Source organism: Euleptes europaea, chromosome 14, assembly GCF_029931775.1.
Source record: "Euleptes europaea isolate rEulEur1 chromosome 14, rEulEur1.hap1, whole genome shotgun sequence".
Classification (NCBI taxonomy): domain Eukaryota; kingdom Metazoa; phylum Chordata; class Lepidosauria; order Squamata; family Sphaerodactylidae; genus Euleptes; species Euleptes europaea.
Window position 1 is genome coordinate 169258 of NC_079325.1, and position 15287 is coordinate 184544.

Here is a 15287-nt window from a genome sequence, read left to right on the forward strand (position 1 = left end):
CCCTGGAGGTTTTTAAGCAGAGGCTAGATGGCCATCTGTCAGCAGTGCTGATTCTATGACCTTAGGCAGTTCATGAGAGGGGGGGGGGCATCTTGGCCATCTTCTGGGCATGGAGTAGGGGCCACTGGGGGTGTGGTGGGGAGGTAGTTGTGAATTTCCTGCATTGTGCAGGGGGTTGGTCTAGATGACCCTATGGTCCCTTCCAACTCTGATTCTATGATTCACTTGGAAATGAATTCTGTGATCTGTTCTAGGTGGCTTCCTGTCGCCCTGCAGAAGTCCTGGCTCTTTGGATGGCAAGCTGGGTTGTGTGGCATCCGGGTAAGGGCTCTTCTCACTGCCCAGCGCTTCCCAGTCCTGCTCTCAGTGACTAGGGCAAAGGCTCAGCTGGGCAGACTGCAACTCTCCTGATTCTTCTGCACCTTTCAGCAGCTTTTGCCGTGGCATTCCTCTAGGCTGCCCTTTCCGGGCTGGGGTTGGGAGTCACCGTTCTGTGGTGGTTCCGGTCCTTCTGGGCAGGTACCAGAGAGTGGACTGGGGAAGTGCTGCTGACCACCCCCCCTTGGCCACTGGGGTTCTACACGGTTCCACCTTGTCCCCTGTGCTTTCTAACATCTACATGAAACTGATGGATGAGGTCAAATGGAGATTTGGGCTGAGTTGTCACCAGTATGCGGATGACACTCGGTTCTATCCCTCGCTTCTGGCTGATCCCAGGAGGTAGAAACCCTGAACCAGTTCCTGGAGGCAGCTTTGGAGTGGATGTGGACTAATAAACTGAAGCTTAATCCTAACAAGATAGAAGTGCTACTGGTGAGCAGAAGGTCTGACCAGGATTTAGGGTGTCACCCATTCTGGATGGAGTAGCACCCTCCTGGAAGGAACAGGTCCGTAGTCTGGGGGTGCTCTTGGCCCCAGGCCTACTGCTGGAGAAGCAGGTGGCAGCTCTGGTCCAGAGTGCCTTTTACCAGCTTTGACTGGTTAGCCAGCTGTGGCCTTTCTTGGTGAAGAAAGATCTGGCCACTGTGGTGGATGCCCTGGATACATCTAGATTAGATTACTGCAATGCGCTCTATGTGGGGCTGCCCTCGAAAGTGTTCAGAAACTTAAATGAGGGCAAAACTCTGCAGCTGGGATATTGGTTGGAGTGGGTCGTAGGGGCCAGATCGCTCCCGTCTTCTTGGCCTGCCTGCACTGGCTCCCGATGTGTTTCTGGGCACAACTGAAGGTTCTGGTCTGAACCTCCACAGCGTCCCTGTATGGTTTGGGAGCAACATGCCCGAAGGACTGCCTATTCCCCTATGAACCTGCCCAGTCATTATGGCCACCTTTGGAGCCTCTGCTTTGGGTGCCCCCACCTTCTGAGATTAGGTGGGTGGCAATCTGGGAGAGGGCCTTCTCGGACTTGGCACCGAAGCTCTAGAACTCTCTCCCCAGGGAGACTCGCCTGTCCCCTTCTGTGGCTGTCTTCCACTAGCAGGTGAAGACTTAGCTTGTTTCGCCTCAGTGATTCCCTCAGTGATTCCTCCTTCCTCCCCAATGTTTTGACTGTTGTTTTTATCTTTTGTTTTTTATTTTGAGCTCTGGTTTGAAATTGTTTTATGTTGGTTTTAACGGCATTTTAGGTGAGATTTTAATTTGTTAGGTCACCTTGGTGGCCCTGTGAGGGCAGAAAGGCAGGTAGAAATCTTGTTAATAACAACAACAAATAATTGTCCTATTGTAGTGTTTGGGTTCACACACACACACACACACCCAATAGCCATCCCGGCATTCTGCACCGGCCCTTTGAATGCTGTTTCTCTGCCTGCCTCTCTGACACGGCGGGATTTAGGGTGGCCGTTTAGTGTTAGGAGGCGGCTCACCCCTCCTGTTCCCATCCATCTTGCTTCCCACATTTGTATGATGAGGCCAGCAGAACCATCTCCAGAGGCTTTCAGCTTGAAAAGTCTGGTGGGACAACCCAGTTCTCCCCGCTGGGAAAGGAGTTATTCTGCTGGCTGCTGGTGAGACCCTCCTCGCCAAAGCCTTGGCCTCCCTTTTCCATCCCAGGGTGGGAAGAGCGCCTTTCAGCCTGTCTGGGGGGACGAAAGGCTGGCTTTGGGCCTTTGCCTCTTGGCAGCCCTTCGCCCCAGCACACACTTTGGGTTGCTTGCAGTGCCCCTTCAGCAGCCTTCCAGGAGGGTGGGTGGGGGAGAGGGAGGGGCTGCTTCCAGGCCACTTTTCCACTGGGAAGGATATTCTCCTGATGGATCCCTCCCCGTCCTTCTTCTTGGCAGGGAGCAAGTTTGCCTGTTCCAGCAGCGCCATTTCCAAGCCCATGAGACTGAAAAGCCGAATATCCAGGGTATGATCGAAGCCAACAAGAAGTGGCTGGAAAGTTTCAAGCAGGATTCCAGAGTGTATCCTTTTACCGAGTTCTCGCTCCTCCTTAAGGACAGAGAGCCTCAGGATCTGTCAGATGCTCCCCTCCAAGGAGGAGATGGGGCAGGTGTCCAGAAGGGGGTCTGCTGTGACAAAGCCCAGCTGTGCCTGTGGGTCAGTTTGGGAGAGGAGATTATTGGGCATCCCCCTTGGGATGCTGGAGCTGGGCGGGAGAGGCGCTGAAGCTCTTTTTGCCCAGATAGTTTAAAGGCAGGGCTGGACGTGTCTCGTGGAAGGGGCGAGTGGGAGAAAGAAGCAGCAGGGGCCTTGGCTGCACTTGGTCCTACGCTTGGTGCCCGGCGCTTCTGCTTTTCCTTCACCCAAACTACCAGCCCTCTCTTGTCAAGCTCACCAAAGACAGCAGCAGGCCCCGCTGGCCCGGTACAGCTTGGCTTGGATGACAACAACCAAATCAAGGTCTTCCACTTCTGAACCGTGGAGTGTTGGGGTGTGGACAGGAGAGTTTCTGGCCCAGCGGAAGTCCTCCGCCCCTCCCTCCGAGCAGCCGGGTCCTGATGGGGAGAATACATGGCATCGTTATCTTTGTACCCCGCAGCCTCTGCTCATGCTTTGGTCTGGTCCACAGGAGTCTCAAGCCGGGAGGATTCTCCTGCCTCTGTGGGATGGGTGCCGATGCACAGGGTGGGCTGGACATGATTTGATGGCTGCGCCACCCAGCACTTTAGAGAGCTAGCCAGCCCAGGGGGTGAGGGTGAGCTCCTGGTGGAGGGCGCCAGTTGGCACAAGCAGCGAGGCAGTTGACTAAAGCTAACAACTCAAGACTTCTGAGTGCTTGACCTGGGTCACCTCCTCTCCAAAATCTGAATGCAGAATTCAAGCTTTGGATGCCATTGCAGAATGTTCTGCAGGTTTGCCTAGAGACCAGTCGTCTCCGAAGAAACCTCTATCTGTCGTCTTTCTGATTGGTGGTATAGAAGCCACAGTGGGGGTTAAGTTTATGTCTCCCTTCTGAATTGCTGCCTTCTCCCACCTGTCCCCACACACACATCTTTAGCATTTTCCCAAATGCCCGGCCTCTCTAGATTTTGGGGAGCTGTTCTCGGAGCTGGGACTTGGTTCTGCCGTGAGGTGCGAGCTGGTGACTCAGCAGCATGCCCAGTGGCAGAGATGGGTCTTCCAGGGCTGCTGCGGGCAGTGTGGGTGCATTCCTTCTGTTGCCCGCTTAGCTCATGCTGCAGGCTGACGCTTTCTTGGCAGCCCTGCCAGCTGCATGGAAGCACACGAGCGAGACAGGGGCAGCACACTCCTTCTCTGGCTCTTTGTGCGTGTGTGCGTGCGTGGTAGGGGGAATGGAAGCACAATCCTCACTGAAGCTTCCTCTAGAACAGGCAGGTTTGGGATGTTTTCCTGCCTTGAGTTGTGCCTGCTGGTGGCCTCTCTTTTAAATGAGCATGACCGATCTCGGGGGTGGGGGGGCGGTGACCAGTTCTGGCTTCCCTCACACACAACCTCCACCCCAGAACATGGGCTGTTGCAGTGCCCACGCTTGGTTCCTGCGCCTGGCCCAGGTTCCTGCCGCTCTCCTTACTATTGGTGGGGCATTCCGGAGCGGATCTTTCTCCACGAAGGCTGTTGAAATCCCTGCTGCTAGTTGGGCTGAGCAGCTGCCCTCCTGGGCTGAGCAACCCCTTTCCGATGCGTATTTGGACAGCAGAAAAGGCAGATATTTTTGGCACAGTGTATCTTTCAATACGAGGCTTTTCATCTGTAGGCTATATTTTGCATACCAATTAAATTAACTGTTTTGCATAACTCTGGTGGTCTGTCCCTTTTTTCTCTGCTGCGATGGCGTGTTGGCATTTCACCCCTTTCCCCTTACCCACAGCCTGTATTTCATGGGCCTTTCACTCTGTTCTGCGAATAGGGCAGGGAAGAGTTGGCTCTACCTGTTTTCCCATCACCGTGAGATTGACTCCTTGAACCAGCTGATAAATGGTTGTAGAATTGTGGCTTTTATTACTTGAATTAACCAGAAAAGCCTTTTTTCCCTTTCTTTCTTTTTTTCTTTCTTTTTTTACTTTGGCACTTCTCCAGTTTTCAGCTCTTGCTCAGCACTTAATCCCTGGGAAAGCATCTGAAGCCACTGGCCTCTATTGACCAAGAATCCCTGATCTGTTACTTTGTGTGTGCGTGAGAGAGAGAGTGTGTGTGTGCGTGTGTGTGTGCGTGTGACATTCTTTAAGCTCAGAGATTAGAAGCTCCAAAGGACAAAGAGGTCTTTCCACCGAGCCCGGGCTTCTCCCTAAGCGCATTAGGTCGTTTGGAGGTTGGTTGCCCTTGCAGCAGTGCCAGAGCAGCGGTTTCTCATCAGGGACCAACCTGGAGCGAGCTTCCCTCTTGCAGGTGGCCTCCTTCACCATGCTAGCCACGCTGATGACTGCCCTCTTCTTCATGGTGAAGGCGCTGAGGCAGGTAAGGCTCTCTCCACTCCAGAGGTGGCAGGCCTCAGAGCTCCAGCTCTGAGAGCTTCATGGAGCTCGAGTCAGGGATGGCTTCACAGTGCTGTCCGGGTGAAAGGTGCAGGAAAGGGCTGCCACTTGCCTCTGGGCAGGTTTTTTTTGCCCGCGAGCATCTGCAGGGCCATTGTATTCTGGGTGCCAGGTCTCTGGTCCTGCCGCAGCCATCCTTCCTCTGGCTGGGGGGCTCACTTTGCCCCAAGTGGTGCCACCTTTATCGAGGTGAAACTCATCTTTGGGGGCGGGGAGGAGAACATGTGTTGTGCAGGCCACTGTTGCTGTTGCTGTTGTTCCCCCTCAGCTTGTTGGCTGGCTGGCTCGTGCTCTGATGCTACCTTTGGTGCTCCTCTTCCTCCCTGCTTCATCTGTGGATGGGCTGACTGTAGCCAGCATCAAGGTGAATTCCTTGCCTGCCTGCCTGCCTGCCTGCCTGCCTGCCTGCCTGCCTGCCTGCCTGCCAAAGGGGCACAGGGGTGTGCTGCACAAGCTACCGAGGGGTCCTTCCCAAGTATTTCTTCTTCCCGTGCTGAAATCATAGAGTCATAGTTGGAAGGGACCACCAGGGTCATCTAGTCCAACCCTCTGCACAATGCAGGAAATTCAGAACTACCTCCCTACACCCCCAGTGACCCCTGCTCCATGCCCAGAAGATGGCAAAAAAACCTCTAGGATCCCTGGCCAATCTGGCCTGGAAGGAAATTGCTTCCTGACTGCAAAGTGGCGATCGGCATTTCACTGGGCATGTAAGAAAGGGCCACGAGAGCCAAGCACTGACGCAACCCTTCCTGCCCTCCCTCCCATTATCTGTCTCAGTTCACAGAATCAGCATTGCTGTCAGATTGCCATCTAGGCTCTGGTTAAAAACCTCCAGGGAAGGAGAGCTCCCAAGGAAGTTTGTTCCACTGAGGAATTGGTCTAACTGTCAGGAGGTTCTTCCTAATGTTTAGCTGGAAACTCTTGATTTAATTTCAATCCGTTGGTTCTGGTCCGATCCTCTGGGGCAATAGAAAACAACTCCACACCATCCTCTATATAAAAGCCCTTCAATTATTTGAAGATGGTTATCATATCTCCTCAGTCTTCTCCTCTTCAGGCTAAACGTACCCAGCTCCTTCAACCTTTCCTCATAGGACTTGGTCTCCAGTCCCCTCACTTATCTTCATTGCCCTCCTCTGTACACATTCCAGCTTGTTTATATCCTTAAATTGTGGTACCCAAAACTGAACACAATACTCTAGGTGAGGTCTAACCAGAGCAGAGTAAAGCAATACCATCACTTCATGTGATCTGGACACGATACTTCTGTTGATACAGCCCAAGATCGCATTTGCCTTTTTAGCTACCACTTCACACTGCTGACTCATGTTCAGTGTAGGGTCTACTAAGATCCTTAAATCCGTTTTGCACATACTACTGACAAGTCTCCCCCATCCTATAATTATGCAATTGATTTTTCCTACCTAAATGCAGAACTTGACATCTCCGTTAAAATTCATTTTATTTGTTTTAGCCCTGTTTTCCAGCCTGACAATCCTGCATCCTGACTCTTCTACCATATCTACTACCCCTCCCAATTTCATATCATCTGCAAATTTAATAAGCATCCCCTCTATTCCTTCATCCAAATAATTTATAAAGACGTTGAACAACACAAGGCCCAAGACAGATCCCTGAGGTACTCCACTTGTCACTCCTCTCCAAGAGGATGAGGAACCATTAACAAGCACTCTTTGGGTGCAATCTGTCAACCAGTTACAGACCCACCTAACAGTAATAGGATCAAAACCACATTTAACCAATTTGTCAGTAATATTATCTGGAACCTTTCTTACTGAAATCAAGATAAACTATGTCCATAGCAAAATATTGTCGAAGGCTTTCACAGTCAGAGTTCATTGGTTCTTGTAGGTTATCCGGGTTGTGCGACCGTGGTCTTGGTATGTCCACAGCATTCCCCTAATCCAGCAAGGTAGTAACTTCAAAAAAGGAGATGAGGTTAGTCTGACATGACTTTTTCTTGAGAAACCCGTTCTGGCTCTTAGTAATCATAGCCATCCTTTCTAAATGCTCAAGGAGTCACTGATGATTTGTTCGAAAACCTTTCCCGGTATAGACGTCAAGCTGATGGGTCAGTAGTTATCTGGATCCTCCTTTTTCTCCTTCTTGAAGATGGGGACAACATTTGCCCGCCTCCAATCTTATGGCACCTCACCTGTTCTCCAAGAATTCTAAAAATAATGGACAGAGGCTCAGAAATTACAACTGCAAGTTCTTGTCCTGGGGACTTAGTTTCATTTAAAGAAACTAGGTGTTTATGTACTAGGCCCAATGACGGTCCTAGGCTGCAACTCCCTTCTCTCATCATCTGTTCTATTTTTGCCATGTTGAGCACCGTTTCCCATCCAAGAGAAGACCGAGGAAAGTAGGAATTGAGTAATGCTGCTCTCTCTTCATCACCTGTTAAAATCCCACTTTCCTGTCCCTGCCATGGGACTACCATATTCTTATTCTTTTTCTTACTTTGAACATAACAAAAGAACCCCTTTTGTTGGGTTTAGCATCTCTCGCTAGCCTGAGCTTATGCTGAATTTTAGCTTTGCTAACACTCTCCCTATAAGAACTGGGTTTTTTTGTTTATATTCATCTTTGGTTATAAGGCCCTCCTTCCACTTCCTAAATGAGTCCTTTTTATGTCTCAAATCTTTAGAAAGCTGTTTATGGAGACACCCTGGCTTCTTTAGGCTCCTCCCATTTTCCCTTCTCTTAGGAATCGTTTGTGATTTAATATTTCGCTTTTCAGAAAATCCCACCCCTCTTGAACTCCCTTCTCTTTAAGTATTTCTGACCATTAGATTCTACCAAGCATAACTTTAAGTTTGTTAAAATTAGCTTTTCTAAAGTCCTACCATATGTTTGACTACATACAGCTTTTGCCTTCCCCAAGATTGTAAATTCCAAAATTACATGGTCACTACTACCCTGGGTACCCACTACTTTCACCTCATTGGTGAGAATCAAGTCCAAGTTGGCAGATCCCCTTGTTTCCCTCTCCACTTTCTGGAAAATGGCCACCGTGTCTCATCTCTTTGAGAACTTTGCAGTCTGGTCTAAGTGTCTCATCCGTGTCCTCTGCCTGGCTTGGTGGTCTATAGCAGCCCCCCACAATAATATAACTAATATTTCTTACTCTTTTTAGTTTTACCCATAGACTCTCAACTGAATGTCCATGCTTAGATTCATGTATTTCCTCACAAGTATACACCTCATTTACATATAATGCTACTCCTCCCCCTTCCTTTCTTTTAAACAAGTTGTACCCCTCAATCCTAATATTCCAATTGTGAGATCCTACCAAGTTTCAGTAATGCCTGTTAGGTCATAGTCCCCCTTCCTGCATTAGGACTCCCAAGTCCTCCTGCTTGTTTCCCATCCTCTGCGCATTAGTGTAGAGGTGTGGGAAGTGCCGAAGGCAGCCGACGGAAGAGGATTGTGGGAGGGGCTATGCCGGCTCTGGATATTTTGCAGTTGCTCTTGGCCCTTTGCGGCTGGCAGTGGTCTCTGCAACATGGCATAAGGGGCTGTGCTGCTGACGGGAGTCTTGCGTGCACATGATGTCTCCCGGGGATGGTGTGTGTGTGTGTGTGTGTGCAGGATGCTGGGAAGTGCCCTCTGCTTTTTAATAAGTCCTTCCTTGCCTCCTGTTCAGCTTGGCCATGGCCTGTTCCACGAGGAACCGCTTCCGTACCTTGTGCATCAGCCCCTACCATGGCAGGTGCAGTATGTGACTCAGAGCCGCCGAACCAGCCGAGACAGTGAGGTAGGTGGGCCTCTCCCTTTTTTGCCAGCTGGCTGCTGGGGCTTTTGAACCTGGCTGGAATGTGTCCTTTGCAGGCCCTTTAAGGTGTGGTGCTAATATGCTTCTCATCTGCTGGATGTGACAACTGGTGTGTGTGTGTGTGTGTTATACATAACTGGGAATGGTGGAACTGGACTGGCAGCCCAGTTTGAAAAGAAAAGCCTTTTAAGATTGTAAAAAGTTATATTTTGGGCCTCAAGCTAAATTGGGAGCCTTTGGCATATTAGCTGAAGATGGCAGGAGAACGCAAAGGGGTAGTTCTGTGGCCAGCGCATGCTTGCAGGAATAGGGAAGGAGGGGGGATCATCGGGGAGCAAAAGCAAGGGATCTTTTCGCTCCTCAAACCTGAGACTGGCTACTACAAACTCTGTCCTGTGAGTGTGGCCATTTGTGTGATGCCTAAGTGTGTTTGGATTCATCTGGATGAAGATGAAATTGCTTTTACTTCGGTTCTTGTAGCAGCAGCAGTTCCAAAAAGGAATGACCATCCAAAGCCAGTGCTTGGGCACAGAGCCACTGCCAGCCTCGCCTCTTGCCAGCCTGGCAGCTGCATCCATCCATCAGTGGTGGGACAGCTTCATACAACATGTGCTCAAGAGCTGGAGTTCATCGCTGCAGGCCCTGTCAAAACAAAGTCAGGGAAGAGACACCTCTCAGCCACGGTCAGCCATGATAGCTACCTGCAGGGTCAGTGCTCGAAAGTAGTGATCACTAGGTTGGTGGAGACAGTGAGGCATCTGGTGGGCCACCGACTGCTGGACTCATTCTTGTCCCAGGTAGGGGTTGTAGGACATGGGGATTCAGAAAGCTGGCTGAAGCTCATCTGACCAGTGACCAGTCAGTGTTTGGATGGGCTTATGTGAGCTCCCATTAACTCCATCATGGAAGGGGAGATGTGACTGTCTTTCCTATAGACTCTGCTTCTTGTTCTTTCCAGAAAGGAGGAAGTTCTCGGCACAACAGCATCTACTCAATTCCAGGACGAAGAGGTGAGGACAAACATTAAGCACTAATCTGAAGGCCAAATGCTGAGTTGGAAGCATTGCTGGCTGGTACACCAGCATAACTAGAGGGGGGGGGTCTCCCTTCCTCTTTCTTCGTCATGCTGACAGTCTGCCTGCAATAATTCCATGCAGCTTGTTTGGTGATGGGCTTCCTCCTGGTACATGCAGCTGCCACCTCCTCCATGGGTTAGACCCCCCCTCCATTGCTAGAGTTCACAGTAGCGGCTCAAAGTCATGTCCTGAGTAAACAGGATTTTCCTGCTGCTATTCTCAGTGGCTTTTGCACTATAATCGGATGAAAGGAGATGAGCAGGATAGGAAGGCCAGAGGATGCTGCTCCGTTTTTGTTTTTTTTTCTGCCCGTGAGCCAGTCAGAATCATTTGTGGGGTTAACTGGGATTGCTGTGGAGCTCTTTTGCAGAAGTTAGGCTACTGCAAATTGGATGTTGCTGAAATGACCTAATTGGCCCCCTAACTCTGTGTATGCTGGAGTGGGAGAAGGTCAGGCTGCTTAGGGGCAGGCTTTGTCCTGTGGAGAGGAGCAACGGCTGGCTTTAGGAGAACAAGGCAAATCCAAGTCTGCCCTCGCCCTCCGTCTTGGCCGTCCTTCCACAGCCTGCAAGCGGCCTGTGCCAGATGACCGCACTTTCATCTGAGCAGGCTTTAGCCCTGGCCAGAGAAGGCTTCTTGTTTTGTTCAGCCTGGCCTGCACCACCTCGACCATGAGGGTCACCATCTTACCTGCAGACATGGCTCAAAAGAGGAAGGCTTTGAGGTGTGTAGTCACAAAAGCAAACCACTTTTTTCTCCCGGAGGAGGAAGGGTAAGCACCCTCCACATGCACGCACGCACGTGTGTGTGTGTGTGTGTGTGTGTGTGTGTGCATGCACACTGTCTCCTGGAAGGTCCTGTGTCTGGCCTTTGCTGCTGTGTGGCTCATGAGTACAGAAGCTTGTCTGAGAAATGCCTGTCTCTTGTTTGAAGCAGGGTCTGTCCTCAGAAGGGAGGGGCTGTTCTGTAGGGCTTCACAGACTGCAGCGCAGTCTCTTGAAAAAGGTGCAGTCCCACGTGGAAGCTGGGTGTGCCGGCCACCCCGGCCATCCCTCTGCCCTCAGCAACCCTTCTTTGAGGACGGTGTGTCAGCAATGAACTGGAAAGCAAGGCCTTTGCACAAAGCGCGCCTAGCTTTTCCGGGGTGGTCTTGGTTTGCAGCAGCTCTCCTAGGTGACAGGGGCTCGCCTCTGCCCTGGCAGCATAAGCTAGCTTCAGAGATACAGACTGTTGTGGGAATTGAGCATGTGGGCTAGTGTATCCTTATGAAGCACGTTGTTTATTATCAGGTGGAGATGCTGTTGTATCCAAGCCTACTCCACCAACCCCTCCTCTTGTGGGTGCAAATGAGGCTCCTTCTGGCTTGAGAACCTTGAATATGTGCGTGCTAAGGTGGTGGTGGTGGTGGTGGTGTGTGTGTGTTCAAGCAGTAGAGACCCCAAGAAAGGCGTATGTGAGGATAGTGGAAATGCGCTGGTGACCCTGTGGACTGTGGCACTGGAGCCCGGGCTCCTCCCATTCTGCTGCTCCCGCTGTGCATCTGCTCCCAAGCGCTGCCAAGACTGGCCCCGGCCACTTTGCCAGGAAGTAATGGTAGAGTTTTGAGGAGAGCCTGGCTGTGTGCTTCCTCTCGAAGGCTCAAACTAGATGTTACGACAAAATGAGTCAGGGCCAGGTTCCCCACAGTATTCTGTGCATAGAATCATAGAGTTGGAAGGGACCACCAGGGTCATCTAGTCCAACCACCTGCACAATGCTGGAAAGTCACAACTACCTCCCCCAACACCCCCATCACCCCCTACTCCATGCCCAGAAGATGGCAATAAATAAATAAATAAACCCTCCAGGATCCCTGGCCAATCTGGCCTGGAGGAAAATTGCTTCCTGACCCCAAAGTGGCAATTGGCATTACCCTGGGCATGTAAGAAGGGGCCATGAGAGTCAAGCACTGATGCAACCCTTCCTGCCCTCCCTCTCCAAAATGTGCATCTCCAAAATGGGGCAAATATCCCCCGGCTTGTTTTGGCTTTAGAAAATGGCATGGAAAGGGAAAGCAGGAGACACTCTTCACACTGCAATCCCGAGCAGAATGGACCCTCAGCTCTCTAAAGAGTAGTTCCCCACTGCTCCTTGATGACTGTCGGGGTGCGCAAGTGCGGCTGACTTGTTTGAGCCCGAACCAGCCTGCCTCAGGCACAAACCATTTCTCCAGTCAGGCTTGGTGAAAGGGGCTGGCAGCTGGGGGGCAGGGGCATGAATAGCCCACCCACAGGAGGGTGATGTGGGGAGGGGTAGTGCCTCTCCTGGGACACCAAGGTGTTCTTCCTCTCTCTTTCCCTCTCTAGGTGATGGCCGTGCAGTGCCCAGCGGTGAGCGTGAGGAGTTGAGCGATCCAGTAGAGCGGGCAGCAGTGACCATCCAGACTCACTTCCGCAGATACCAGCAGCACAGGCAGGGGCTGTAGCGCACCGCCCCAAAGAGTCTTCCCTCCCCCGCCTCCTTTTTGTTTTGGCAGGCAAGTGCCGGGTGGACTTGGGATTTTCTGGGTGGCAGGTCAGGTGGGGGGGGGTGACACACACTTGCTCACACTAGGTTCCAAGTGTTAGCTGCACAGCCAGGCCTGTGCCGCACCTTCTGCAGGTTCTCCTGACTTGTCTGGCTACTTATCTTGTTGCTTCCGTCTCCTTCTTTGGAGGTCTCGTGTGGCATGTGGCATGTCTCACAGGTGTGTTGGTGGCACGCCCCTCATGGGATTGGTCCAGGGTTGTGGGGCTCCAGTCCCCTCGCCAGTGCAGGGAAATCTACTGCTTGAGTATTCCCGACAGCAAGTTCTCCGGCTTCTGCTGGAAGATTTCCAGTGAGGGAAAGTAATTGGCTCCATCATCTGACTGCTTTCACTGTTAGGAAGTTTCTTGTAATATTCAGCGGAGGATATTGTAGTATCCCTTTGCCCCTTAGCCCAGCAGAGCCAGTCTTGGTCTCTGGAGCAATAGGTTCTTGCCCTTTTCCATGGGACAGTCCGTCCGTCTTCTCTTTAGCAGACACCACCCTCTCACCCTAACACCAGTTTTTTCCAGCATCGCTTTCCCAGCGTCACGGCACATGGTGGAACCTGGCCCAATTTGACTGCTTCCTCTTTGCGGTGTGGCAAACAGGGGAGCTTGAGCAAGGGGCACTTGGCTGCTTTCAACGGAGCCCAACATTGCAGTAGCCTTCTTTCAACTGCCTCGTGTTCTGCTTGAGATCAGCCACTTTCCTGAACTCCTTTTCACGTGCCCTGCTGCCAAAGCTGTGCATTTGAGTCACTGTTGTTCCTGCCTTGGGGGTTCAGTGCTCTTAGGCAGCTGAAGTCTAGCAGCCTGGTAACTGAAGGGCAGCTCCTATGCTTAGCTGTGGCTTGATCTCTGTCACAGATTGGGGACGGGGTAGGGAAGGACTGTTCATTACAGCATAGCTGGCCTGTTGTTAGAGAACGCAGCGTTGTCCTTGCCCCCGACTGCCTGTTTTTGCTGCTGTAAATCAGGCTTCAGAAATTAGTCCCAACCAGAGCGCAGTCCAGGTTGTTTGATGGTGAGCCATCAGTCTCCCTTCCCTCTGCAGATATTTTAGTGTCCTGGGCTTCATGTAGCTTTGCTGCTTGTACCTCAGGCTGACCCTGTACCTTTTTGTGCCTAAAGAGGAAAACTCTACAGCAGTGATGGCAAACCTTTTAGAGACCGAGTGCCCAAACTGCAACCGAAAACCCACTTATTTATCGCCGAGTGCCAATGAGGCAATTTAACCTGAATACCACCCCCAGAGGGGGCCCAGAGGGAGAGGCTAGGATTGCCAAGTTCCTCTTCGCCATGAGTGGGAGGTTTTTGGGGTGGCGCCTGAGGAGGGCGGGCTTTGGGGAAGGACTTCAGTGCCATAGAGTCCAATTGCCAAAGTGGCAATTTTTTCCAGGGGAACTGATCTCTATTGGTTGGAGATCACTTGTAATAGCAGGAGATCTCCAGCTAGTACCTGGAGATTGGCAACTAGTTCCTTAGTGTTTTCTCTACATATCAAGACAAATGGAAAGGTGTTTAGAGGATGACTTGTGGGCACTTCAAAGGAGGAATAGGACTGCACGCCCCTCCGCCCTCACAGACCCAGAGGGTGCCGGAGAAGCCGCTGGAGGGAAAGAAGGAAGGAAGGAAGGAAGGAAGGAAAGAAGGAAAGAAGGAAAGAAGGAAAGAAGGAAAGAAGGAAAGAAGGAAAGAAGGGAAGGGAGGGGGAAGGGGAAGGAAGGGAGGGAGAGAAAGAAAGAAAAAGAGAGAGAAAGGGAGAAAGAAATGGAGCAAGGGATAGAAAGAAAAGTAGGGAAAGAAAAGGACAGAGGGAGACAGAGAAAGAAAGAGGCCAGTTATGCATGGGAGGTATTGCCTTGGATTTGCCACTCTCCAGATGCACATTTTCCCCATCTGGATTCTCAAAGCTCTGCATGGGGACTTACCGATGAGTTTTGAGAATTGGGATAGGGAAAATGTGCATCTACAGAGTGGCAAATCTAAGGCAAAACCTCCCATGCTTGAATGGCCAGAGACAGAAAAGCCTTCCTGCTCTCTCTCTCTCTCTCTCTCTCTAACACACACGCCCCCCGCCTCCTCCCTCAGGCGGCAGCCTAGAAGTGGGGGGGAGCACGCAGAACAGCCCCAGCGCACGGGGCACCGGGAGACCCTTCCCTTCCCACGGAGGTTCGGTGTCCTGCCCCACTCCTACACACCCATGGAGGGCTGGGGCAGGTCCTGGGTGAGGGAGAAGGAGCTGGGAGAGGAAGGGTGAAGGGGCAGGAGAGGCAGAGCAGCCCAAGGAAGGCCAGCAATGTATCGGTGTGGCTCAGGCCCACCAGCCAGCTGGGCGGCGCGCAGGAAGGCACGGAAGGGGAGAAGGGGGGAAAGGGGGGAATGGACAAGGGCCCAGAAGCCTTCCCAATCAGGCACCAGCTGCGAAGGGGGAAGAAGGGAAGGGGGGGAAGAAGGGAAGGGGGACAAGAAGGCAAAAGAAAAAAGAAAAAAAATCCTGCCCCGCTGACAGCTGCCCCCACCTAGCCGGGCCCGCCACCAGGGAGGGAGGGAGGGAGGGAGGGAGGGAGGGAAGGGAGGGAAGGGAGGGAGGCGCCCCAGAGCCTCCGCCTGACTTCCTGCCCTGCGGCTCACCAGCCACCAGCCCTGCTGCTGTGCCCCTTGCCTATGGACGCCTCCCATGTGCCAGGGGCGAGCAGCAGCAGGAGGAGGATTCCCCGCCCGCCCGGCTGGGCCTCGCCGCCACTGCCCGGTGGGGATCTCCCACCCGGCTTGCCTGCCTGCCCCGAGGGGGGGATGCGGCGGTGGGGCGCGGCGGCGGCAGGCTTGTGAGAAGCGAGCAGGGTGGGGCAGAGGGCGCCTCCTTCGCACCCACCGGCCAGCCACGCCCCTCCGCCCGCACAGGCCCAGAGGGCGCCGGAGAAGCCGC

The 15287-nt window shown here is 52.3% G+C and overlaps 1 protein-coding gene across 1 annotated transcript in view; it reads left to right on the forward strand.

Annotated features, from left to right (window-relative positions):
* Nucleotides 1–2856, forward strand: part of CEP164 (centrosomal protein 164) — a 72927-nt gene extending 70071 nt beyond the window's left edge. The window contains exons 21-23 of the mRNA XM_056860251.1: nucleotides 255–321; nucleotides 2280–2402; nucleotides 2757–2856. Of these exons, the coding sequence (XP_056716229.1) occupies nucleotides 255–321; nucleotides 2280–2402; nucleotides 2757–2856 (290 nt within the window). The remainder of the gene's footprint in view (nucleotides 1–254; nucleotides 322–2279; nucleotides 2403–2756) is intronic.
* Nucleotides 2857–15287: the final 12431 nt, after the last annotated feature.